The 27,476-nt window shown below is 44.3% G+C and overlaps 3 protein-coding genes across 7 annotated transcripts in view; 1 reads left to right on the top strand and 2 right to left on the bottom strand.

Moving 5' to 3' along the window:
• Positions 1–297: 297 nt before the first annotated feature.
• On the bottom strand, positions 298–6,435 carry sypl1 (synaptophysin-like 1). 2 transcript variants are annotated; one of them, XM_061806763.1, is made up of 5 exons: positions 6,250–6,435; positions 2,653–2,771; positions 2,354–2,558; positions 1,706–1,897; positions 298–1,169 (listed from the first exon to the last, which is right to left on the bottom strand). In XM_061806763.1, the coding sequence occupies exons 1-5, from the start codon at positions 6,316–6,318 to the stop codon at positions 1,038–1,040; spliced, it is 717 nt and encodes a 238-aa protein (XP_061662747.1). In that variant the 5' UTR covers positions 6,319–6,435; the 3' UTR covers positions 298–1,037. The 2 variants fall into 2 exon arrangements, with proteins under 2 accessions (XP_061662747.1, XP_061662748.1); XM_061806764.1 differs by lacking the exon at positions 6,250–6,435 and adding an exon at positions 3,537–5,184.
• Positions 6,436–8,176: 1,741 nt separating this feature from the next.
• nampt1 (nicotinamide phosphoribosyltransferase 1) lies at positions 8,177–22,522 on the bottom strand. The gene is made up of 11 exons (XM_061806760.1): positions 21,869–22,522; positions 19,204–19,360; positions 17,199–17,302; positions 16,997–17,125; positions 15,977–16,135; positions 15,765–15,901; positions 13,604–13,829; positions 13,407–13,526; positions 13,192–13,332; positions 11,996–12,130; positions 8,177–11,024 (listed from the first exon to the last, which is right to left on the bottom strand). Exons 1-11 carry the CDS (start codon positions 21,920–21,922, stop codon positions 10,923–10,925), a joined length of 1,464 nt encoding a protein of 487 aa, XP_061662744.1. The 5' UTR covers positions 21,923–22,522; the 3' UTR covers positions 8,177–10,922.
• gsap (gamma-secretase activating protein) overlaps positions 15,256–27,476 on the top strand; it is a 30,901-nt gene continuing 18,680 nt past the window's right edge. The window contains exons 1-13 of one of the 4 annotated variants that reach the window (XM_061806758.1): positions 15,276–15,424; positions 20,873–20,961; positions 22,967–23,064; positions 23,293–23,370; positions 23,540–23,610; positions 24,512–24,568; positions 25,483–25,552; positions 25,651–25,698; positions 25,765–25,853; positions 25,930–25,999; positions 26,200–26,249; positions 26,559–26,672; positions 26,768–26,824. In XM_061806758.1, the coding sequence (XP_061662742.1) occupies positions 22,974–23,064; positions 23,293–23,370; positions 23,540–23,610; positions 24,512–24,568; positions 25,483–25,552; positions 25,651–25,698; positions 25,765–25,853; positions 25,930–25,999; positions 26,200–26,249; positions 26,559–26,672; positions 26,768–26,824 (795 nt within the window). In that variant the 5' untranslated portion in view covers positions 15,276–15,424; positions 20,873–20,961; positions 22,967–22,973. Of the gene's footprint in view, positions 15,425–20,872; positions 20,962–22,966; positions 23,065–23,292; positions 23,371–23,539; positions 23,611–24,511; positions 24,569–25,482; positions 25,553–25,650; positions 25,699–25,764; positions 25,854–25,929; positions 26,000–26,199; positions 26,250–26,558; positions 26,673–26,767; positions 26,825–27,476 lie in introns of all 4 variants that reach the window. The other 3 variants (XM_061806757.1, XM_061806756.1, XM_061806755.1) reach the window with 3 other exon arrangements.

Genomic DNA, 27,476 nt, shown 5'->3' with positions numbered 1-27,476 from the left:
TAAAAAGGCAAGAAGAGACGCAGGTAAACGCGACGACGTTCCACAACTTAGTCCGTTCTTTCTTGAAAAACTTAAATTGATCTCTAAATGGCTTGATTTTCAAACACGATTTCCTCGTAAAAATTTGATATACGTGGCGATTATTTATTTTTAATCGTTCAAATTTGACAGGGGTGTTGAGATTGAGGCAATACCTCTGAACAAGGGTGCAAAAAGATTTCATAGCAATTAGTTTGCCGTCTTTTTTTTCGACGTACGCAGCGATCACTCGTTTCTGGGATGAATAAAGATGAAAAATTAATAATCGAATCAATTTATTCCAAAAGCCAGGAGAACCTCATTAATGTTCTTCGTGAACAAAGACAGAAAAAAGCAACCTGAGCTCACATTGAGTCTTTTTTTTTTCTGAAAAAAAAATACACAATAATATTCATCCATTCATGTATTTTCTTTGCCGCTTATCCTCACGAGGGTCACGGGGAGTGCTGGAGCCTATCCCGACAGTCAACGGGCAGGAGGCGGGGTACCCCCTGAACTGGTCGCTGGCCAATCGCAGGGCACATAGAGACAAACAGCCGCACTCACAATCACACCTACGGGCAATTTAGAGTGTCCAATAAATGTTGCATGTTTTTGGGATGCGGGAGGAGAACATGCAAACTCCACACAGGCGGGTCCGGGATTGAACCCGGGCCCTCTGTACTGTGAGGCCACCGCTTTACCAGCTGATGCACAGTGCCGCCAGTAATATTCAGCATGTAATTAAATGATGAGGACATAAGTGGCATAATATGAATTTCCCTCTGTGAGAACAAGCCAAGGGATAATACCAGTACCCTGAATTATTATTTTTTTTTGGGTCAAACTACACAAAAAACTCATTTTTGTTGAAACAAAGTAGAAATTTGATATTCTAAATGTATCAGTACATCAGCAAAAGGGGGATTTTTGGGGGGTACAAAACATACATTTTCCAATACAACGAGGTGTTTTTTTTTTGTTTTTTTTTTTTTTTAAACGGTGTTTGTTCTTGCGTGTTAGATGGCCGCCGGAACCTGCTGCCTCCCCGGTCCCGGTTGGGTCGAGATTTTCTGCGAGTGCCAGCGGGTCTCCTTGTACACGAACCAGGCGTTGCCGGCCCATACGAACATGTTGAGGTAGCCAAACACCTGAAAGCATCGGCGCAGAGTGGGCAGGGGGGGTATTTAAACGCGAAAGTGAACATTTTTAAAAATCATAAATACAGATTTCCCGACTCACTGCCCATTTGTGTTGATTCCAAGCAAAGTGTGAGCGAGGATGGAAAAAAAAATGAAAGTATTGTTGCTCGGCGTCTCATGACCGTGTGAGTCACTACGCGTGCGCTGAAGGAATTGCCCAGTGACAATTTTGCACAAAACCGAACCTGTGGTGCGATTTCAAAATGTGACTCGCTCAAATATTTATTCAACACATACCAATCCATAATGGCAAAAAGTTTAGAATTCATTTAATTCTCATCGTGATGCTGACACCCCATCCCTGTCCTTTCTCTGGTGTTTGACGCAGTAAAAACTCGGTTGGTTGAACCCCCTGCCCCCCAATTCTACCTAGCAACAAGGTGCTGCACGATGTCACATGATCAGGAAGGAAAAAAAAATAGTGCAGTGTTTCCCGACCACGTATAGAATCGACTGAATTTCATGTGATTGACGGGAAATCTCACCACGGAGATGTTGAGCGTGCGCAGGTTGGCGTACTCTGTGACCTCGCAGGTGATGTTGCCGCCCTTGCAGAGGGCGACGGTGGCGCCGATGCCCTCGGTGTCCGTGGCGTCCTTCACGTTCTGCAGACCTTTGGCCCAGGCCGACGAACACACCAGCCACAGGAACACGATGACCGCCGTGATCACAAAGTCCTGGACGTGGTCCAAACACACACACAAAAATTGCAATAAATGTATGAAAGCCACCTAGAACATCCATCCATCCATTTTCTTTGCTGCTTATCCTCACGAGGGTCGCAAGGAGTGCTGGAGCCTATCCCAGCTGCCAACGGGCAGGAGGCGGGGTACACCCTGAACTGGTCACCAGACAACTTTGAGTGTCCAATAAATGTTGCATGTTTTTAGGATGTGGGAGGAAACCGGAGTGCCCGAAGAAAATCCACGCAACCACGGGGAGAACATGCAAACTCCACACAGGTGGGGCCGGGATCGAACTCAGGTCCTCAGAACTGTGAGGCCAACGCTTTACCAGCTGATCCACCGTGCCGCCCACCGAGAACATCGGGATGTTATTTGAACACGCGTGTGTAGACTTTTCATATTCACCGTTTGCTACTTTTAACATGACAAGAGATGCAAAAACCTCACCAAAATGGGTCCAAAGTCCGAGTTCTTGTAAACGTGCATGTAGCCCAGGTAAACCAAAAGGGCGGCCATGCTGTACAGGAAGCAGACGATGGCGACGCCCACGAAGAACTCAGCGGCGGAGGACGAGTCTCCCATCAGGTGCGTTGGGCCCACGGAACGGTTGCATATCGTGGCGTTTCCGTCGATGAGCGGCACTTCGCTTAACCTGGCAACGCAAAGCGGGTCAACCGGGTGTTGTGGGGGGGGGGGGTGATTTTTTTTTTAGTTTTTATTTTTTAAATGAAAGTTCAAATACTAACCTAAATGGGTAGTGGAAGCTGGCGGTGAGCGTCTCGTTCCTGCCATCGCCGCAGAAGATGGAAACGATGTTCTTGGCCACGAAACCGCCACAGCTTCCGAAAGCAAATATGGCCGTGAGCTGTTTTTTTTTTTTTTTTATGGGGAGACGAGACAACAATATATTAGTATAGCGCAGAAGAAATGTTTAAAGTTGCCTATAGAGCTCGTGCATGTGACGTCACCATTTTCACGGCGCCATATTGCAGGTCAAAAAGAGCTGCTCGACATTGTCGGAGCAGAATATTTACAATCCCCGAGACCTGTTGCGCTGTTGGTTGTCACAACAAACGAGACAGATATTCAAAGAGGTCATTCTATGGAATACCAGCTGAAAAGACCGGAAAATATCGATGTATTTTGGCAATTAAACGGGATGGACGGTGCCCGACCAAAATACACACACGCCTGTGTAGCGATCGCTTTGTTTCAGGTAGGAATTATTCTTCTCGATTTCAAATTACCAAAAGGTATTTATAATGCCAAATTGGCTCATTTCTCTGTCGCTGAGGTTTACGGAGGTTATGTGTGGCCTCACTCGCTTCCGTGTACGTTCCGCGGAGACGACTCCGTCTTCATCATAGTTAATGAATGCGAGTTTGTGTAAAACCAGGGGTCATTTATTTAAATATTAGTCTTTGTATTGAATACAAGATGAAAAGATTGATGGATTCCGGCAAAGGTTAACGTGTCGCCGAACACGCTTCCGCGTTCACGAGCCGTCAAAACCGTCACCATGTGGGATTTATTCTTGACTGAGAACAGATCTAGCAAGGAAGTACTTGTATGCGTCCAGACTTCTATACACTTACAAACTTTTCCGTGTAAATCTCGACGACTTACTCACCAGATCCATGTGTACATCCAGTTGTCCAAGACCAGTCCAATTTCTTATCGGCGAAAACATCGACTTTGGCATTAAATACGGCTTTATCTCATTTTCCCACGTAGCGTTGTTTATGTTCACCTTCTAAATGTCTGACGGTATCGGACAAGACTCTGGGCGTCGTGCTCCAAGACATATTTCCGTGTCGTCTGGAACCGACGTTAGACCAGACTATGGCGACGTAAACAAAAGTCACATGATTTTATGACGTAGGTGCACAAGCTCTATAGATGTCAGATGACAACAAAGCAATACTTTATTAGACACGGCTATGGCCTCATAGCATACATAGCGAATTGATGAGTTTTTCAGCACATCACAGGGGTGGTTTGAATAGGAAGATTAGAAGATAAGAAGATTTCCTCAGCGATTTAGGAATATGCGGGAACACTTTATTTACAATGTGTAATGATTGGCATATAAACATCCCAAGACAGAATTAACAGACCAAAAAAAAAGCAAACCGGGTTGCAAAAAAAATGAATTAGAGCGAGGGGGAAAATGGGAAAGATCATTTCACAGTATCAAGAGTTTTTCAGCATTCCCACATTATCCGTGATCGTCAACAACGCACGTGGAGGAATAAAAGCGTCTCCTCGGCAAGCATTCCGCCGCGGAATGCCCGGCGGGAGCGGGGGTGGGAGGGGGCAGGATGCGATTTAGCGCGGAGGGGGACCATGTGATGCCGGCGCGCGAGCACATTCTTTGGAGTCGTGTTTTAAGACGTCAAGGCGGACACCCGCTGGCGTGAACGACATGAAAAATATCGAGCAACGTTAGTCAAGGTTGATCGCAAGGACTGGAGGAGAACAAAGATTCGAGACCGCTAACTTTGCTGTACTGTTGATTTTTTTGGACACAAATAGTATGTTGGGGAGCCACACATGTCAGGCAGACAATAGAACAAGACTCTCAGATTATATATCGCTTATCCTCCGCAAAGAATGACTACTTTTTTGACCAACTCTACGTACAGTATATCCGTTTTCCTTGACTCAACAACCGGATCTAAAATTACCCCCAACAGCCGCACTGTAAACGATTGTTTCAGCCTGTCATCATTTTAAATCTCTTCAATTTTTGTGCACAGACGTCACTCAAATTTCAGGGCGACAGGGCGACATTTCGGGCATTTTTTTTTTTTTTATTTCCGTCGAAAATGGGTGACCTTTGACTTGAATGAAAGCGGTCAGGGCGTGTTCCGTTGAAAAGTGCTGACTACACGGGCAGCGTTAGCATTTTAGCGTCAGGCCTCAAGAACCACATGCACACACACACACACACACACTTTGAGGCCTAAAACCAGATGTTTCTCCGCATGACACCGGCCCCTGTGCGCTTCCTGCTGAAATGCCGACACCCCCCTCCCACCCCCATTCGTTACAGATTATGGAGGCACATGGCACACACGCAAGCTGTCGAAAACGATGCCGACATCAGCGCGTGAGAGGACGACGCCAAAGTCGCGTTTCCGACATGTGGGTCGACATCCTGACTTCTAAGCGTCCCAGACTTCCTGTTTACATTTAAATCTCAGGAAGTACAAGCGTTTGGGGGGTAGGGGGGTTCCACTGTATATTCCGGCTCCGGAATGACGATGACGTGAGCTTCCTGGGTGTCTCCCTTCCCCAGCTCATCATTTGACACAAAACGTTCGCAGTCACCACGTGACCCGGGACGTAACAAGCGGCTCCACAACTGCTGCAGTTAAGTAAACCGATGGAGGTGACTCACTTTATGTTCAAACACGAGGTACACGTATGAGCCTTTTTTTCCCCGCGAGACTGTTATTCCACAGGGTGAATTATTGCTGAGCGTGGCTTTAATCTGTAAGCGTGTCAACTGGAGGGCAGGGCCAGGGTGAGCGGTGAAATGGACACCGTTTCACTTTCTATGCTTCACAAATAAAAAAAAAAAAAAAAAAAGACGAATGTTAAAAAACTATGCAACACACCACAGACGGGTTAGGATTGATCGTTGGGATGTTATGACCCTCTTTGCAACAGATCTGAACAGAAAATCTAGTCATTACAATACTCACAAGCACATTTTTGATCCTCTGAAAAACACTAAGTTTACAGCAGTTCCGAAAATCTTGCTTTGTGTCCTCATGACGGTATTCTACTGGTATGCACACTGTTATAACACATTTATAACAGTGCAGTGTTTTAATCTTTTACTTTCTACTTTATTACTGTTGTATAACGTTAAATATTTTATAAAGTAACTAGTGTAGTTTTCTTGTGGAAAAAAATACATTTACTTTTTTGGAGGGAGGACGGAACCAATTACTGTAATGGACTCTCATAACTGTACTTTGTGTGGACATCTTTTTTACATCTTTATGTTCCCGATGTGCAAAAGCCAATCTACACTAATATGCTGTACATCTCCAATGCTGAAGTGTTAATTGGACTTAATAAACTTATTTCATGGGCATTTATTGTCCCCCCCCCCACCCACTCCCCAAAAGAGATGCTTTAAATTGAATTGAATCGACAACAGTAGCCAAGAAAATGGTACAAAAACGTTTTGTAGCTCCTTAAGGGGGAGATTAGAGGAGAAAGGAGGGGGGGAAAAAGGAACCGCACCTCCTTGTCGTCTGGTTCTGACCCACTTTCTTGCTCAGTCACACACTTGGGGGGGGGGGGGTGGAAGAGAAGACTAAACTTACCCACTCCACCAGTTTGACGAAGCCCAGTGGCTCCTTCAGCGGTGACAAGTTGAGTCGAAATCCGGTCATCACGACTTGGGTCCAAACTTTTTTTTTTTTTTTTGGGTGGTGTGAGACGAGGTCGAGTCCCCGAACCGTGTTGAGTCGGTGATGTTGGTCCCACACACCGCGAGATAGGGGGAGGGAAAGAAAAAAGTGGGCGCGGTTTGACATCAAGACGTGGGCCTGCTGCTCACGCTGCAAAAAATGAGCACTGAAAAAAAGTGACGAGAGAAGGGAAAAGTTTCGAGCTCAAGGAAAGCAAATTAACCGGACCTCTTTTTTTTTTTTTTTTTTACAGCATAAAGTAAAAGACGCGCTTAATATTTTTATTTCATTTGTTACAGCTCAGTAATATTCTTCCAGTGATGGAACCTTCCAAAGAATTTTCGTACCGTCCACTTTTTTTTTTTAATGCCTTTAATTGGACTGTGTCACATGATGGCCACAAAAAGCGTTGGCGAACACAAATAACGTTCGACGTCCACGTGACTGATGCCTTTGAAAACAAATTGAATAAAATTAACTGCGACCCGACCCGGAAAAGTGGTAGAAAATGGATGGATGGAAGTTCATGTGACGTCACAGCGGCCACACCATTTGAAATAAAAAAAAAGTAACTTCGCAAGTCACCAAATAGATTCAAAATGTATAGCACGAATTGATGTGAAATGAATGTGTGGTTATTCTTTACAAGATTAAATAGCGTGCAGCAGTCCTGAGGCAAAACTGCGAATTCGACAACGACGCAATGCATTGTGGGAAGTGTAGTACTCTGCGTACAAATCACGCTGAAGTCTTTGCATCATGTCAGGAGAATTAGTTTTGAAACCAAACAGCTACATTAATCAGGTCATATCGACAGGAAATGTTTATATTTATGTATATAGAAGTCTGACCATTTTAGCATGAACTCATATCAAAAAGTTTTTCCTTCACAATTGAATAATGAAAACTTTTTTGATTGATCCTACAAAAAAACAGACAATTGTTCTACCGTGTCCCCTAAAGTGTAATTTAATGCCGTTTTTGCATGTATATTGGACAATATAAACAAGACCATTTGAAGCAGGAAAATGGATGAAACGTCACCCAACAGACAGATGGCATGTTTAATTGTTGCGTCGTCGACAAAGGTGGCGATGTGGGTCGATTTAAGTGTTAGTGAGAAACCAGGACAACCAACATGTACACACGAGAAAGTCAACAACACAAGGAAAGGCATAGATCACAAACACTTGATCATTCATAACACACGCGGGCGCGTGCATGTCCAAACGGTCGAGCAAGGTGGATATTTGTGTTGGTACAAAAAAAATGTCTTCCTAACAAAAATATCATCATTTTGTGTGGCGCTCTTACGCTTACACCCACCCCCCCACCACAGTCTGATTTCAGTCAAACTACTTGTATGTACAGTAGAGAAAGGCAGTACATGGCCAGGCCGTTTGTAAATAAGGATATTTACTGCAATATACAAAATAATACTCATCTGAGGTAAGAAACAGAGCAAAGAAATCAACAATAATCACTCAAAAAAAAAAAAAAACACACACACACCTTCTAGTTGTACAAAAAAAAAATAAGAAACAGCAAACTGGGAGGTGAGTTTTAACAGTAGTTGCAAAAATCAATCAAAGGGGAAGACAAATGATATAAAAGACGTGAGAGCTACTTCAGCGCACGACAGGTGGCCGTGCAAATTTTATCAGTTCGCCGCCAAATCGAGTGCGATGGCGCGACGGGACCGAAGTGGGTGACATCACAGGTCTGCACGCGTGCTCAGACAATTGATGGGCCGCCATTTGTGAAACAACGTGGGAATGTTCAGCAGAGGGAGCGCCGGATCACGGACATGAAGAGAATTTTGCAGGGGGTTGCGCAAAAAAAAAAAAAAAAAAAAAAAAAAAAGGAAAATAGTGACATTTAAGATGTGAATATGCATAAAAAGCTAAGCAAAATTTGCATTTTTATTTTCAGATTAGTCATTCTACTATTTGGTGGTTTTGATTCCTCCAGTTTAAATGTAATACTGTGCATTTTTTTGGGTATAATATACCTAAAAAGATCTTCACAAATATATATTTGACATCCCGGCGAACATTAATGTTCAATGACACTTTTTGCCATTACGACAGACAATTCAGGGCAACGTTTTTCCACTACTGGTCTGTTTGTTTGGTTAATACGCAATTAAAATTTCCTACGCCCATGTCCACAAGTAGTTTCTCCTCCTAATATGTAGTCATCATACTGGTATACTAATATTGCCAGAAATGTCATAATAGTAGAAGGCAGCAGTAAGAGAGTCATTCCACTAGTGCACAAAAGTTTTCCATAAAATTGCTTCAGCATTCATTTCATATCTTTTGGTCCATGAACAAGTTCACTCTGTCCTCAATAGTTGGACAACTTTAGTGTACTACCCATGGGGCAACATGGTACACTATTGTACTTGCACAAGTACTTGTACTACTTGTGACATAAGTCAAGTAAACATCTCTGGCACTTCCCTAGTCGTAACATTATCACGCAGATGTCAATTAGTGCGGTTTTACCTTAGCAGGACCATGTAGTTGTCCTACTAGTGTGCAGAAATTTCATACAGTAGTGGAAAAAGTCCATCCATCCATTCATCCATTTTCTTTTGCCGCTTATCCTCACGAGGGTCGCGGGGAGTGCTGGAGCCTATCCCAGCTGTCAATGGGCAGGAGGCGGGGTACACCCTGAACTGGTTGCCAGCCAATCGCAGGGCAGGACAAACAGCTGCACTCACAATCACACCTCGGGACAATTTAGTGTCCAATCAATGTTGCATGTTTTTGGGATGTGGGAGGAAACCGGAGTGCCCACCCGGAGAAAACCCACGCAGGCACGGGGAGAACATGCAAACTCCACCAGGCGGATCCGGGATTGAACCAGGGACCTCAGAACTGTGAGGCCAACGCTTTACCAGCTGGATCTACCGTGCCGCCATATTGGAAAAAGTGTTACTAGTGAAAAAGTCAATCGAGTCATGGTCTGAATTGTCTTAGGAGTAAGGAGAAATAGTGTACTAGTACATAGACATCAAGTACATGAAATAAATAAAGGGAGTCCTTGGGTCAAAACGGTCTCGACCTGCAACGTTTCAACTTTACACCAGTTCCTCGTCCGCCATTTTGTCAAGCTAACGTGCATAGTGCTCGTCCGTCAGGAGTATCTTCGCATTTTTCGCCCTCCTTTTTCGATATTACGGCCCCAAAAAAGAAAGCTGTCTCTTTTAGCAACGCTTCTGCAGACAAAAGAAAATCCATGACCATGAAAACGAAGCCCAGGGATCATAAAAAGATCGGAGAGAGGAGAAACGCCGAGCAAAGGCTTGAGTCGGTCGACCGTGGCCACGATTATGAAAGACAAAGCCCGGATTCTAGCGCATGTGAAGGGTTCTCTGTTCCTATGTCAGATCCAGTGATCACAAAACAACGCTTTTTGATACTTGTCGAGATGGAGAGGCGAGGACCAGATTCCTTCGCAATACCTATGCACAGCCTCCCTTTCTTTTATTATTTCTATTATTTTGACGTAAATTCTGACTTGAACGGTGAAATCCGAATGACAACAAAATTCCAGTTACCAGCATAGGAACGGAACTTGTTTGTAACCCGAGGACTTCCTGTACTCAAACATCTTAAAAGAAGCTTGGCGCTGATTGGACGTTCTTTTCTGGAAAGTTAAGATACCCGTGATGTGACCAGCCCGTGGCGCCCGTATTCTCGACTCGCCCGATCTGAGCAGACGCACCACGTTAACGGCGGCGAGGCTGACGCAAAACCACGGCGTGGCCGAAGAAACACTCAACTGGAATCTCCCAGCTTCCACTCCTCCGCAATAAATACCTTGCTAGATGAAAAAAAAAAAAAATCCCCAAACAATCATTTGCATAAAAGGAATACCACACGGAGCTGTTAAGACTCACACATCAGAAGCGACACTTAACACGCGGTCAGGAAGTGATTCATGATGTCCTTCGATCCTCTTCACTCCAGTGGAGACATTTTATGGGAGATTTCGATGGCCTCTCGATGATGGGAATGTTCTTTGAGGGAGATTCGGACACCTTACAGAAACGCGCTAATGACTTTAGACCCAAAACACTCGGGAAGCACTTAAAAGATTTGGGCCTTTGCCTTTGATTTTGGCCAAAGGTAAAACTGCAACGCTATTTAAATGGATTTAAAAGCCTTCACATAAAAGACAACGCCAGGTAGACGGCGGAGGGCCTGCGGGGAAACCGAGCAAGTCAATCACGTCGTCCAGTTCGTTCAGAGGGCGTGGCAGCGGCTCGGAGAACATCCATCCTTCCGTTGGGCTTACTGCGCTTCATACACGTTTCTTCATATTTCATTTATATATCATTTGTCATCCTCAGAAGTGAGCGAGCTCCTTGAAGTTCTTGTGTTTTTTGTTTTTTTTTTTTTAAATGGAAGTCACAGTTTTAGGGGAGCTCAGGCCAGGATATATCATCAGTGCACAAGGCCTCGGATTATTTTGGGATGTGTGGTGTCAGAGGCCGAGGAAGAGGGGTTTGAGGAGGAGGTGAGGGGGCGGGGTCGGGGTGGGGTAATCAATGAATGGCAGACGAGTGGCAGCAGCTAGTCGAGCTCACTCTCCTTGAGCTTGGCATTGTCTCTCACTTGGTCAAACGTGTACGTCTGCACAATCTTCCCGTTCTGGAAGACTGTGTGTAACAGGTCCTGGTTGGGGTGAAAGCGGAGGTAGGAGAAGAACAGGTGAGGAACAAACACACGCCGGATATCTGTGAGCCACGTAAAAACAGCCGTGGGTGGTTTTTCCTCATATCCCTATCATTGTTATTGAGCATTTTGAGACTTGGAAATATAGCGCCACCTGCTGCTTTGGTTAATTTGCCCCCAAAATATTTACATTTAGCAGGCTACTACCTGGTTTATGCATGAAATACATATCTTACCTTTATTTAGCTACTTTTGACAATTTTCCCATCTCTTTAACACTCATTGATAAAACTGTGCCAAATTTGTACTTTGAAAGTTTGGTCTAAAGACAGAGAAGAGCAGCAGCAGGAGTGGTTACAATTATTTATTTTTTTTTTACTATAGTTTATTGTGCTCTATCTTGGATTTTTATTTACAGCTGTGCTGCTTTACTGGTTACATACGTCATAGCGAATGTGATGGAAAAGGTACTAGTTTGTGGATCATGATAAATTTTTTGGTGTGCACAATTTGGCCACCATGCGGCAGTATACTGAAAGCATACCCACAAAAAGAGTTTCACAACTACTTTGAGTGACTCAGAAAGCTGGAATGATTTGAGCAGGTTATTCGTAAAAATTGTGCCAAACATACGTGCGTTCATCTGAGATGACACGCTGTGGCGACCCCGAAAGGGACAAGCCGAAAGAAACTTACTATTTTGTTGTTGCAGAGAATCAAGAAAATTTACCTTTAGGTGATATATTTTGTGTATCAATGTGCAGGTTTTATTAAGGCAAAGCTATGTGGTTGTTTGAAACACACAAGAGGTATTTTTTGTTTGATGTTTAGCTTGGCTGTAAACTTAAACTGGGTAAACAGTTTGAAGCCTGTGAATAAGTTGGGTTTACTGTAACTATGCAGCGGTCATATCATAATTTTTTTGTTGTTTTTTAAAAATACCATTTTCCAAATGCCCCAAGTGAACTCACCACTCCGTACTCCTCCAGGTCACCTTTGCCCTCTTCCAGGGTGACAAACTCCCCACTGTGAGTCCGGTGCAGCGACAGGCGTCCTTTCTTTGACCTCTTGTTGGGGTCTGCTACGGGATCTTTGAAAACGTTCACCTGGAAGGAAGGCAGGGAAAGCGCTCAGTTCGTCTCAACATCAAATCTGAAAGTAAATACCGTCATTTCTTGAAAATAATGTGCAATTTTTTCAAAATATATTTTTAAAAAGTCAATAGACCGCATTATATTTAGGTATGGATGAAAAATAAAAAAATACAATCAGATTGTATAGTTGTATACAGGTACATAGAGTGGTTAAACATAAAAAAAGGTATACATATAAATTTCAAAATGATATTCGATGTCTTATGTTACACATTTATATATATCACAGTGATGTGCGCCACCAACGTGAACTTTGAACTCTGACCTCCTCGGAGAAGGCTGGGGGGAGAAGTTTTGCATTTTACGACCATTAGTGTAAAAAGTAGCGTGCAACTGTACCAAACATCAGAAACGACTGCCCGTGAATTTAACGCAAAAAAATGTTTAAGTTAAACCGTGTTAAATTATTTATTTAAGACTGTAATGTGTTAAATAAATAAAATAAATATAAATAAATGTGTGTGTTATTGACAGTATTAATAAAATGTTATGCCATCGTTGAGCATTTATTTTAGTTGGTTTTAGGGATTCTGTTCTTACAATTACAGGGACTAGGACAAAGCGTGTCCTGTGGCCTGTCCCGAGATACATATTACAGCTGCATCAGTACATGCACAAAAATTCTGAATGATTGTTGTACAGACGATTTTTCGAGAAACAATACAGGGACAAGCAAAAAAAGTAGAAACTACCAAAAACAGAAATACAGATAATTCCTGATATTTTGAGCGTATGGATGGCAGCAAATTGGTGGTGCGCATTGTACATTGGTAGAAGGGTTGGGTTGCGCATTATACTGCAGGACGCATTATATTTGAGAAATTACGGTAATTACTTTTTATTAAATGAGCAATTTTTATAGAGGGGAACCACGTGGTGCGTCGCATAGTAAAAAAAAAAAAAAAACAAAAACAAAAGAAAAAAAGGTATGCGATTACAAAATATCAAATTACAACATTTTACACTTCAACAATGAAATAGCTCAAAAGTAGACATTTGCGGGCGTCCCTCACCCCAAGTCCGTTTGTGACCACGTAGCTGCATTTGAAGGAGCAGTTGAGCAGATCTCTGGTGAGTTTCTGGAGCAGAGCCCCCCCGGAGCCAAAGGAAACATTCTCAATGGACCACCGATGTTCCTTCATCCCCTCCACTATCTGTCACGTCGCAAAATGGAGTGAGGAAAAGTCATTTCCTTTCTCCTGAGTGAGGGTGTCTTGAGTGGGTGTACCTCCTGGAGAGTGTTTATGTCCACGCCGTCTCCTTGGATGACTCGGATATAAGGAGGCAGCACCTTGAATCCTTTGGCGTTCTCCTCTGGTGGGAACTTCTTACCCAGGATCTCCAAAACCTGACACAAATACATTCAAGAAGACAAACTCTACTAGCGTAGGGAATGTGGAAAGCTTGGAAAATCTACGAGCGCACCTTTAACACCGTATCGAGGGGGTTACCCGAGTCCGGCCGCACGACGAGCGGCGCGTCGGCGCTGCGTGACTCGATGAGACCGCGGAGGTCCTCACCCCAGATCTTCTCGCAGGCGTTGTAGATGTCGTAGCTGTCGCTGACGATGGAGACGGGCACGCCGGGGAACTGCTTGATGATGTGCTCGAAGGCGTCCTTCTCGTGGTCCTTGCCCCACGCTGTGATGGTGCTGCGGTGACGGGGATAGAAAAGAAGTTTTTACGAGTCCATCTCACGTTAGAATAGCATTGAAAGCTCAATTTAGTTCAGTACTTCAATTCAAAAAGTAAAACTCATTTTATGAACTCACTCATGAGACAAAGATGTTGATTTTGTTTCATACATGAGTAATGCGCCCACTGTACAAACATTGCATTCCTCAAATCACATCAACCACGATGATTTGTTCCATCGGAATGGACCCCTTTCTAAGGTAAACAGATGTGTATAACTGAGTGTGTGTGTGTGTCTGTGTCATTCCATACCAGTTACTATGGCAACAGTGCGACCACCCTACAATGCGCTGATGTGGGAATGAAGGATGAAACGGAGCAGCAGTAACTGCCCTGATGGCAGGCCGGAAGCAACCGTGCGCGTATATGTGTGGCACAAATGGACCAGTGCCATAAAACAACAGTGTGTGTACACAGTGCGACAGCCAATCACAATCTTCCTGCCTCCAGCCAATCATGGCATGAGGAGGCACACGAGCCCCTGACACACAGCAGATGTCTCTGGGTGGATTTGGATGACGACGGCTGAAAAGAAGTTTTGCTACCGTGAAGATTATTAAAGACGGGCTGATTCTTGATTCATCCACCCGTTTTCCAAGCCGCTTATCCTCACATGATCTCCTTTTATGATTCCACTTCATATTTGTGTCTTTCCCCAGAGTCTCCAGATAAGACTTCTGATTGAATAAAGAGGCCAATATGATGATTAATTTGGCATGCACTTGACGGTGTACAAATGTCTTTATTACAGTGCGCGCTTTTATCTCGGGAGGTGGCACGACCACCTGCAATAGGTGACAATCTGTATTATAAAGAGGCAATAAAAAAACAATCTAAATCATTTTACCCCTTCTTCCTGCTTTAAAACCCTGTATAACAGGGGTCGGAAACCTATGGCTCGTGAGCCATACCCGGCTCTTTTGGTGGTTGCATGTGGCTCGCGGAGCCCCCGTAACGACATACTGTACATATGATTACTGTCATGCAGAGAGGGTTTGTCCTAGTGGGGTTGCCGTAGTTAGGTGTGGAAGGCAACGCAAATGACGTAGAGACAGTTTGGCCAAGTGGGATTTCTGTAGTTTTTGCGTGGTAGTCTATGACCAGAGGTGCAGAAGGGTCTAACGATGATCGTTTCGGAACAACTAATTATGGAAACGTTTTGACAAAAGTCGCTTTAAGAAAAAAATACGAGTAGAGAAGTTTTCAACAAGAATGGACAGCCTTTGTGGAGAGGGAGGGTTCTGCTGTGTGTTTAAATTGACAGATGGGGAGTATGCCAAAGCATTCATTCGTACTCGACGTTGCCAATCAACATTTTGCCAACTTCGCATAAAGACAAGATAATCAAAGGAATAAAAGACATGCCTTTGTAGGCAAGAACTGTTCACCATTGGACCGGCAAATCAAATGTAATTACGTTCACGATGAACGGATGGAAGTCTCAACGCCTGCGTGAAGCTTAATCTGACGATGTATGAACTCCAAAGCCATCAGCAAAACCAGGAGGCACCTGAAGTCGCATTAATGGCAAGAAGTACGTTTGTCATCATTGGTGAGCAACAGTGTAACAATGTTATTTAAAATAATTCAGAGATTTATTGTACTCTAAAAGTCTTGGTCTTACATAAATGCGCAAATACACCTGTTCTTAGTTTTTAAAATACTATATTGCTCTTTTGAAAGTGCATTTTTAAATATTTGGCCTTTATGGCTCTCTCAGTCGAAACCCCTGCTCTATAAAGTGTTCCTGAGCAGCTGTTTTCTCTCTGCCATTATCAGGAAATTGAGGACGATCATATACTGTAACATCATTTTGAGCAAATGAAGAGTTTCACATGTAAAGCTGAAGATCACCGTAAAACTAAGCTTAATAAGAGAGTATATGCGTATACCTGTGTTCCGCAGCCGGTACAGAGAACCCTGGCACTGAGTCCTTGGTGCCATAGTACTTCTTGATCACACCGATGCCAGCAACTGTGTCCGTGCCCTTAAAGTTGACCAAGTGAGCTGAGGCGCCGATGCCCGCAGTCTGTAGGAAACAACAGAAGATAGGACGAAATCCACCCTCACGTGACTTCACTATATGATGAAATTTCCTCTGTACCTCTTGCGAGGAGACTCCTCGGTAGCCGAAGTCGTGCAGTTTGTATTCGAGCCCTTCCAAGTTCCCGGAGGTGTCCAGGAGATACTTGGCCAGGATCTTCTTCTGCTCCCTGGAGTTGGTCGCTACGGTGATGGGATACCAGATCTGCACTAGGATGGTCTGACGGAACAAAGAGTGATAGTCAGTACCTTGCTGAGTGGAGCTAAAACCTTAAACAGGCCTAATGTTACCAAATTGATTCAACAAAAGTGTGAAAACGAGCGGCTCGACGCACATTACACAGAAAACACGGTGTGGGTATGTGGTGAAGGTCACTTCACCTCTCTCTGTGTGCATGTTATGCGTGTGTGTGACGTCACCCAAGGCAACGCTATTATCTCTGAGCATGCGGTTGTTTTGAATAGTTGGCCTCTGTTAGTCTGTTAACGGGATCACGCAAAAAGAGAAGAGTCGATGAACACAAACTCACACACGTTAAACAGACTCATGTGACTCCGGGAACACCCCCACCCCCCCACACCCCTCTTGTGCATAGACACACAAGGTCATGCAGCATTACTCGCATACTGACCTTGACTAATCGCTAATGTCATCAAAATAGTGGTCATTACGGCATCATGAAATGACGTGGGTACATTTTATCTTGCCGTGTCATAAAGAAAGAGTGGGGGGCTCCTACCTTCTTAACAAGGTCAACACAGCTGAATAGTGCGTGTAATTTTATCATATTGTGTGTGTGTTTTCATGCATGTCTTTATACCGGCTGTGGATAATTGAGCGGGTGCATCAGTGTTTGTGTACCATGCCCAATTTTACTCAGTGTGTGCCTGACTGCTTGAACAAATATGCCCGCTTTTATGTTTTTGTTGTAGCAAAATGGACTGCCTCGTGGTCAGGATAATCAGGGTTCAAGTTCTGGCTTCCTCCCACATGCCCAAAAACATGCATATTTGCTTGATTGGACTCAAAATTGTTCATAGGTGTCAATCGGTTTGTCCGCGTGCTTCCTCCTGGACTCACCTCCACCCAGTTAGTGAGCCAGTAGCATTCGGGATCTGTGCTCTCCACGGTGAACAACACGTTGCCGCGGGGGATGACGCTCCCCTCCGGTACCGCCTTGATTTCTATCGGCAGGTGGCCGTTGTATTTCTGCAAAATGACAAACGCGTCACACTCTTCCCCAAGATCCGGAAACTCCAAGCCAGGTAGTAGAGTTTCCGACCTCCAAAATGTACGTCCACCCTTTCTCGTTAAAAACATCGTCCTGGAAGTGTTCCCGGTACACCTCCTTGGCCTCCTGGATCTTCTCCGGAGTGACTACCTTTCCTGGACAAGATAGAGGAGAGATTTAGTATGAAGTGGGGGGGGAGAAGAGAAACAGCCGAAGGGTCTGGAATTCTATTTTACTGTCCGCGGTTGTAATTCAATTAAAAGCATCCGATGTGCGGTGACAGGGCTTCTTTGTCCTCTGACTCACACTCACTTCTTGATATTCTGTATTTTTATCTTTAACTTTCCAAACTGCATAAAGATCCCATTGGTACGTTTGAAGAAAAATATCTATTTCAGTGAAGAGACTCTGAACACCACAGTGGTACAGTTGTATCATTTCAATGAAAAGAATGCGCCAACCATGGGAAACTGACACTTTTGTTCGCTACAAACAGCATGACAATAAAATTTTATTCATGTTGTTTCAAGAACATCTATCCATCCATCCATTTTCTTGGCCGCTTATCCGCACAAGGGTCACGGGATTGCTGGAGCCTATCCCAGCTGTCAACGCGCAGGAGGCGGGGTACACCCTGAACTGCTTACCAGCCACTTGCAGTGCACATGGAGGCAGACAAAAGTCACACTCACAATCACACCGAGGGGCAATTTAGTCTCCAATTAATGTTGCATATTTTTGGGATGTGGGAGGAAAACGGAGTGCCTGGAAAAAAACATGAGGCGTGAGGAGAACAAGCAAACTCCACACACGGGGACCGGAATTTGAACCCTGTTGCTCACAACTGTAAGGCCAATGCACGAGCCAGTTGCGCCACCGTGCCACCCAAAAAAAATAATACATTCTGGGAACGTTGCAGCATATACAAGCTACTCGTAAACAAGATCCATACGGGATTCAATTTATGCAGTGTAGCATATCACTTAACCAAAAAAAGCAACAATTTTTTTTGCCAGTCTGTTGATTATTTTATATATTGGTAGCCTAATAGCATATTAGCAAAGCATAGCAAGTTACTGTCAGAATATCCATCCATCTATTTTCTTCGCCACTTATCCTCACGAGGGTCGCGGGGAGTGCTGGAGCCTATCCCAGCTGTAAACGGGCAGGAGGCGGGGTACACCCTGAACTAGTCGCCAGCCAATCGCAGGGCACATGGAGACAAACAGGCGCACTCACAATCACACCTAGGGGCAATTTAGAGTGTCCAATTAATGTTGCATGTTTTTGGAATGTGGGAAGAAGCGGGAGTGCCCAGAGGAAATCCACGCAGGCACGGGGAAAACATGCAAACTCCACACAGGCAGGTCCGGGAGTGAACCTGGGACCTCAGAATTATGAGGCCAATGCTTAACCAGTTGAGCCACTGTGGCCCCTTACTGTCACAATATTAATTAAAAATATACCAATGTATTTGCAAAAATAAATGTTTTGATTTTTTTGATTATGTCTGTGTAGCTTCTCAGTCATCCAGGTATGGGTAATCGACAAATATTAAATCGAAGCAACTGGACTGGTATTGTTTCTTGACTCCCCCCCCCGCGTTTTTACATAGGGTTTCTATGCTTTTAGGCTTATAATACGAATGGTCTGCTTCTGTACGGTCTTAATCCAGAAACAACACCTTTGTGCACCCGCAAGTACGCTTTGGTTTCAATAGTTGAAGGATCAAGAATGCAAATGGGAAAGTTAATCATTGAGCCCCGGTGAGAGGGTAGACGAGGTGGGGGTTGTTTGGGAGGGCCGGTCGCCCGTGCTCATTGGCTCAAAGAGCAGCTGTGCTTTTGTGCCGCTCGGTCTCCCCCGTGGCACCTCTGCCGTCACACCGTGAAATCCTCTTAGGGGGGCCATGGACTCCTTTTGCTCGAGTGTTGCAAACTACAAACACGTACATGTTGCTTCATGTGCATACGCTAAACTTTATAATTATATCACAAGAAATGAACATTGGGATGCTGGGTACCATTCAAATAAAACCACATGACGCGAGACTTACCTTTGAGGTATTTGTGGAGGATGTACTGCAAGCCGTAGAAAACAGTTTTGTCATACTTGACTTTTCTGCTTTTGGTGGGATCGGTCCTCTTCTCGCGGCACTCAAAGTAGGAGTAGACTTTACTCGTGTTTGGGGGGTACTGTTTGTAATGTGTTACCTGCACACAAAGAACACGCACAAGAACTTATCACAAGGGCACAATAGAGGAGTGTCGCCACATATAATGTCAATACGTATTATTAAATAAACTTCATGTGACCCTTTACCCATTGAACTAATTCATATTTGACCAATCTAGAAAGGTGTGCATTATCTTCAAGTTGCACAACTGATAACAAACTGAACAACAGCAAAACTATTCATTGTTTGAAACTACAGCGTGAGGAGAGGTGTGTGTGTGTGTGTGTGGGGCGGGGGGTAATTATATCTTATGGGGACAAAAAAAAAAAAAAAAACTCCACCTAAACATGCACTCACTGATGGAATGTTACAATTTTTTTTTTTTGTTCCAGTGGTTTAAAACAATGTAAGATGTTGCTAAAATGTTACAAATCAGACTTTTCCCGACTGACACATGCCCGGCATGTTTCTTCAAACAGGAAGTGCCAATGCCCTAATTGAGGCAACCTTAACAAAATAAAATATAGTAATCCTGTGTCCCAGTCGTTCATCCATTAAATCCACACCGAGGGATTTGAGGACGGAACAAGCCACTGTACTGAATTAAATGAATTTAAAGTCATCCAGCACAGCAGTGAAAAATTAGTGGAATAAATTAAAAGCTTATAGAATGTTATCCCTAATAAAATCGAAAATTATAAATATATATAAGTTTTATGTTCACTTAAGGTTTAAACTTCAGTCCATGCGGTTCACAAGCTAAGCTGCAGTCTCGGGAAGGGCAGAAAAAAACCGAGAGGCAAAGATAAATGTCAACGATCAACTCGGTTTATTTGACCCCTGTCAGTGTCCTTTCAAGGACTCAAAATAGAGTCAAGACATTTGCTGGAGGACCTGGAGCTCCCCACGCACACACAACACACACTCGACTACTATCCAGCTTTATCTTTGGCTATTCTAAACACCAAAGTGCACAGACTTAAAATGCAGCCCTCTGAAGGGAATGTGACCAGGGCAAATCACATAAAAATAATGAGATTAAGGTGACTTCAGGGCTTGGCCGAACTGTGTGTTCGAAATGAGTTGCAGCAGAGGGTGCTGTCCCGTTACCGAAAAAAGCCTCAAGTCCCCCAAACCCCAATCCCTACACTTGTCATTGTGAATGTTTCCAAACAATAGGTCCGGCGGCTTCGCTTTTCATGTGAAGAGGGGACGTCCAGTTGATCCCACAACTGTATATTAGGTGAAACGACGACAAGCATGTCATAAACACACATCCAAAAGGACATAACACCTGATCCGTGACATGACCCTTCTCTGACTTCTTAGTATTTACAACTTCCTATAATTTTATTTTTAGGAAGACGCTTGCCTGTTCTAAAGATTACATGCAAACGTGTTTTGAAGAATTTACAAGTACAGATTGCTAATCTTGACTACAACTGACCGTTTACATTCATGTTGAATTATGTATCATTAGCAGGTCTGGTGTTACATAAAGTATATTTCAAATTCTTGCAAAACACTTCACTTTTTTTCTCTTTTGAAGGGATTCCCTGGAGTCTAGTTCTTGCGTCCGCAACAAATGAAAGGCTGCCAGTTGTAGGTGCACTGCTTGATCATCTGGCCTCATTGAAGGTGAAATTCCGTTATTTGGTTTTGAAATATAGCTTTTTGTGAAGGAGTTTATCAGACATTTTGTCACTAAGAAACGCTGTTTAAACCCCCCTCCCTCCCCCATCACCTTAAGTCTTGATAATACTGTACTTTGTAAAATTAATACATGGAAGAATTCAACAAAAAAATATACTTAAGACATTGGCAGTATATCAATCACGTGACCACCGTACATGGCAACTAGGCTGACAACGGAGCCAGGGATGAACATTTAGGCCAACTTAATTTGCTTTTATTTTTTGTTTCTGTTTGCATTCTCTCCAGAAGTTGGTCTCGATAAGACGTAATATAATTCAAGCATGAAGGAATACGAGCTATAAAACGTAATGGCGCAACTTGGCACCCAGACAACGCAGCTATGGGGCGAAGGTCATTTCCATTCCGTTTCTCCGACAAGTTTAAAAATGTCACTCGCCTTGCCCTTTTTTGGTTCATAATAACTGCTACAATCCTTTCTGAATTTTGACTTCCCGCGGAGGAGCGCGGCGGGCATTTGCTCGCCGAATGCTAACGAATGCTAGCTTGTGAACATCAAGCTTCCCCATTGATTCGTACGTAAGGTAGCAAGTTAGCTCGTTCGGCTAATGAGCGCGTAGTAAAGGAAAGCCAGCCGAGTATCGACCGGTGTTTCCGGGGAGGGATTTGAAGCAGACAGGGAGATGCTTTGTTTTCGTCACCCGGCTCCGTTTAAGTCTCTCCTCCGCATCCTCCGGTGGACTCTCGGCCTGGTGTCGACCACCTCAGTGCGGCAGCCTTGGGACTGATGGTGGAGCCACCTTGACTGAATGCGTTTCCATCCATCAGCTCCCCCACGCCCCCACCGCCGCCCTCATCCCGCCTAAGAGCGATACCGGCCCCCGTACGGTACCTTGTAAGAATCGGTGGCGAGCAGGATGTTGAAGTCGGCGTCCCTGTGCTCCATCGTTGCCCCCCTTTTTCGGTTGTGAGTCAATCGCAGCTGTTTTGTGTGTTGCACCGCGCTGCTGCCGGGGACTCCTGGCTGATCACGTAGCTGGGCAAAGAGGGAGGGGGGTGGATGAGGAGGAGGACGGAGCCGACGACCGGGGGTGGAGAACAAGGCGGGGGGAAGGGTGCGGGTGGTCGCTCTTCGCGATTCCGAAAAGGCTCGGCTTCACTCGGTTCTGCCCGGCAACGTGACGACGCGGGCCAACCGGGAAGTGAAAAGTCCACAAAGATCGAATGTTCAAGCGTCATGACTCACTCATCTTGCCCACTATTTTATGTTTTTTATATAGGACTACTTCATAGCATCAACCTCAATAAGTGTTTCAAATAATCCTATGATAAAGGAATATACAGTTATACAATATAGTTTTTTTTTCCAGCCGTAGTAGTCCCATTTTGATGAACTTCTTTTCCTTTCGGCTTGTCCCGTTAGAGGTTTCCAAAGCGCGTCATCTTTTTCCATCTTAGTCCTATTTTGATGCTAATAAATACAATTCAATTGAGGGCTATTTAAATTCTGCCCCCCCCTTTTTTTTTAAATCTCATACCCCTTCAAAACAACGTGAAAATAGTTATAATAGTGTGTCTAAGGTGTTAGTGTTAAAGCCTAATTAATTAGTGGTGCTCTTCCATTTTTCATACTATCTTTGAGGTCACGTAAGACTCCGTACAAGTTCTTAAAACGTACGCAAGAGGGCAGCGTTGACTACATTTGCAACAATATCTTACCTAAGAGAATTTGGGGGGGGGGAGAAAAAAAACCCCAAACGAATATATGTAATCTGTTCAATAATTGTGCCCTTCCTTGCATTTTATTTTAATGCATTCTTGCACGATAACAAAGTTGGTAAAGGCATATTTTATATATATATATATATATATATATATATATATATATACACACACACACAAACACACACTGTGGATTTCAGTAGTAAGCTGTACCTTATTCCTGTGGCCAGTGTGTGCATATGCGTAACTAATGAATGTGACACTCAAGTGACTGGATGGTGGCGGTGTGGTGGTGCGAGTCCAGCCCGGTTGGAGTGACGTCTCCCTCCGCCTATGGCAGCACGACAAAGACGGGGAGGAGCCGTTGTGGGTTCAACATTTCCGTTATGACTGAGGACAAAGTTAAAAGTTGGGCTGTCTTTTACTTTTACAAGTTTAAAAAAAAAAAAAAAAAAAGTTAACGAGACTTTCGCTCATGTGATTCCACACCCGGAAAAATTGCAGAGCCCTGCACGGAAGCTACGCGCCGTTAAGTTCCCGGTCTCAACTGTATTCTTCCACCTCAGTGATTTGGTTGTGCTCTTATGTTAAAAGTGCAGCCAGAATTTGACCTGCGCAGAGATGTGGAGGCTGACATCCGCGGGAAGGAGGCGGCCGTGTGCAGGGTGAAAGGTGAGGCGTTCAAGTGTTGTCGGCCAGCTGACACCCACGCCCTCGGGGTGCGCTTCAAAGAGCAAAACAAAAAAGGCGACATCGACACGAATTACAACTTCAGTATCACATCCATCGAACAACGGCATACAATGTTGATGTTGTTTACCCAATGATGCTGTGTCTGCAGAATATTCTGGAGCTCTGGACATTTTAATCCTCAACATTGAGAGAGATGGGGGCATCCTTTACTCATGGAAGGTTGTTATTATTATTATTATTGCATATGTAACATGCTGACTACAAGTTGTGTGTGTGTGTGTGGGGGGGGGGATTTCAAGTGTGTTTTTCCATCCATTCATCGATTTTCTGTGCTGCTTATCCTCACAAAGGTCACGGGAGTGCTGGAGCATATCCCAGCAATTTTCAGGCAGGGGCGGGGTACACAATGAACTGGTCGGTAGGCAATCGCAGGGCACATAGAGACAAAGAGTTTCACTCAAAAATCACACCTAGGGTCAATTTAGAGTGTCCAATTTAATGTTGCATGTTTTTGAGATATGGGAGGAAACCGGAGTGCCCGGAGAAAACCCACGCAGGCACTCGGAGAACATGCAAACTCCTCACAGGCGGGGCCGGGATCGAACCCGGGACCTCAGAACTGTGAGGCCAACCCTTCACCAGCTGACCCACCGTATTAGCTCCTATCACAACATAAATAGCGGTGTAACACTCATTTTGTTTTATTTTCCTGTCGGTTATCTTCGAAGTAAAGTTGTGATTTAAAAAAAAAAAAATGAGGAAAAAGCTGCTCACGTCAGATAGTGTGTGTGTTTGGGTGGGGGTGTGCACCGCACGCATCTTCAAATGGACTCAAAAATCAAACTCCACAAAGCACACGTTCCCTCCTGACGATTCCACTTCATATCCACTATTTGGGGATGCAGGAAACTTTTAAACCCTCAGCGGATAAAAGTTGTGTTCTTCAACCGCTCAGCACAGCATCCATTTTTCATGACAGACTTGCCAAACGGATTTTGGAGGTCAAAAATGGCCCAGTGAGGAGTTTTTATTTATTTATTTTAAGTATTGTACATTTTACAATTGACTGTTGAGTAATTGATTGAATCAAGTACTGCAATAATCCCTTTTCTGCTTTAAGGGATCAACTGGGACCACTCGTGTCGGGAAATATGACTCAAGCAGCAAGCAGAATAAGGTCAGTTTGTGCAATTGTGTCACCTTAAAGGTCAAGTGCCATGCCTAGAAACATTCCAAAATAGACATTTTAATGAAAAATGCATGACATTATTCACTTCAATGTCCATACGAAAAAATAAATATGAGCGCGTCATCCGTGCGCAAAGTTGCGGAAGTCTCATTTGACATCCAAGTGGTCGCCATATCGCCTGCAACGTCTGTTCATGACGTCACACCGCAACATTCGCCATTGGAAAGACGCTGCTCCACCTACTATGGGACACGGAAGCTCTCTTCGAAGAAGAGAACATCTCACAATCGAGTGACGTGACCTGGGCAATATTACCCCATCGTTTCGAGCCCTATTTAGATGATATGCGGATCACTTCTAACTAACAACAGACTCCCAGTACATCCCCAGACTCCCATGACATCCTTCCCCCCCACAACTTTTTTTTTTTTTTTTTTAGTAGCTGTATACACAGCTACTTGTCATTTGGAACTCACGAAGCTCTCGTCCTTTGCACCCGTGCAATCCGTTTTTCACGACAAACTGGGTCTTTTTAAAAAAGCATGAAGAATGAATCCATCCTCCCGAGTGTTCGAACAATATCCGGCAATACAACGAGCCGGCATTTTGCCTAACACGAAGGAACAACGAGCTACTTTCCTGCAGGTAAATCTTGTAGAAACATACGAGACCGCCTTAGTTGGCGTCTGCTACCAATGTCACTTCCTGCTTCTCCTCCGAAACAAATACCTCGAGAGGATTTTCATGGCGGGAAGTGATGTCAAAATTATGTTGTGCGGTGAAAAAACGGACGGGTCCATTCTGGCTGCCTGTTTTTCCCATTAATAACATACTAAAAAAAATCCTGCATTTCATGACAGTGGACCTTTAATATATGCACCGGCGTGTGTCCTCTCCAACAGCTCCTGTACACCTTCGACAATCACGTCTGCGTCAGCAGCTGCTCCCTAAACAAGGGGGAGACGTTGCTAGGTGAATCCGATACACAGTCGCATGTGGACAATTTGGGGGTGGTATAAAATATTTGTTGCGGTGCGTAACTTCTCGTTTTCGTCGTCTCTCTCTCTCAGCTGTCAGTTTGGCACAAAACAACGGTGGAGAGGAGCGCCTCAAACCAAGTAGGACGCATTCACGTGTTCTTCCTTCCATTGAGATGCTTCATCATTTCTCGTCCCACGCTTTAGTATCCCGCTGCTTGACGCTCCTGATCGAGATCCATCCGATCAACAACACCAAAGTCTTGAAGGCGGTCGACTGCAGGGTCAAAGTGCAGGTAGAGCGAGCGAAGAGCAGAAATGATGCGCCTGGACGAGCGGCCTGTGAAATTTCGGCCTGCTTTCGGCTTTCAGTTTCTCCATCCTGAAACCAAGCGCAGATCGGTGCAGGAGAGCCACCTGCTGCTGCTAAGTGAGGACGGATGTGAGTCTGTCACCCCGTCCCAGCTTTTGGACTGGACTTCACATACTAAATTAGCCCAATGTGTACAATATGAAAAGTCTACACACCCCTGTGCAAAGGCCACACACAACAAAGACTTGGCATTTTAAGAGGTGTACGTAGACATTTTAAATCCACTGTAGATCTTGATTTAGTCATCACTGTGCGTGTGTGTGCTTCAGATGTGGACCAGTACCACGTCACGCTGACGAGACACGAGGGTTACAAAGTGGTAAGATGGACTCTGCGTGCCCTCCATCAAAGCACACCTACCCAGTAACACAAGGCTCCCCGTGGGTGCTTGAAACGTGAATTTGAAGATTTAATTTTGAAACCTGCTCGACTTCTATAATTAAGTCTCCCTGAACTGCTACAAAACAAAACAAATCACAAATGCCTTTTTTTTTTTGTAATTGCTTTGATTTGCTTTAAAAGCAGCATAGTATGGCACATTATTGCAATCCTGTACAAAGTAAAGTATTTGAGCGGACGATGCGACCATACGGGAAGGCTTTGCATTGAGCTCCGTATTTGCGGAAAGCAGGTGCTGGCCAATCCCGAGCGTTTGTCCAAGACGGCCGAGCGGGTGGTGGAGGAATTCTGCTGGGTCCAGTGGGACGTCCAGACGCAGAGGCTCTATTATCTCACCCACGCGGTAATGCAGCACTCACGTGAGATACGTTTACGTCGTCTGTGTGGAGTATGTGGTGAGAATCTGATTTAATAAACGCCTGCGTGTGTTTTCCGCAGGGTAAGTTCCTGCTACGATGCGTGCAGTTCTACGACAACCAGAATTGTGAAACTGTGGTAACTATAAAACCCATTCAAACCCTACAGTGGATGCATATGTACAATGGAACTTTCCGAACTGTCAGTCACTCGTATAATAATAGCCGCATTGTCTTAACAGCTAGCTTGACACGCCAATTTCACCGTATTGTCCCACAAGCAATGCTAGTTGTCAGTAGCGTGCGCTTGGAAAAGTTAATGTTACGAAGAAAACGGTCCTCAGATGCGCTTGGAGAACGTGCAATTCTGATGAAAGATATCCTACTAGGTTGCAAGGGGCCCAGTTGATTTATTTTCCAAAGCCTAAAACAAAGTTGATGAAGTATTTACAATGGATTAAGGTTTAAGGATGAAGGCATCGGACTTTTAAGACAGAGCACTGGGTTCCATTACGAGCCAAGTCAAATGAAAACACCTACTTACTTATAAAGACTACAATGATATTCCTTATTTTCAGTACTATACGGCGCACCTCCAATAAATGGCCCATTTTAAAACTTTTCCCATGTATAAGGCGCACTGCATAATAAGGCACACCAGATCATAAGGCGCATAGAATAGACGGTACAGTGGAGTCTGGGGTTACGTTATGCATCCATTAGATGGAGTTGTACTAAAGGCTCAATATTGATCCACGTATAATCCATGATCCACGCACCGGATTATAAAG

The sequence above is a fragment of the Syngnathoides biaculeatus genome, chromosome 20, assembly GCF_019802595.1.
Source record: "Syngnathoides biaculeatus isolate LvHL_M chromosome 20, ASM1980259v1, whole genome shotgun sequence".
NCBI classification, from domain to species: domain Eukaryota; kingdom Metazoa; phylum Chordata; class Actinopteri; order Syngnathiformes; family Syngnathidae; genus Syngnathoides; species Syngnathoides biaculeatus.
The sequence above is the reverse complement of the archived record's forward strand: the minus strand, read 5'-3'. Positions and strand labels throughout refer to the sequence as shown.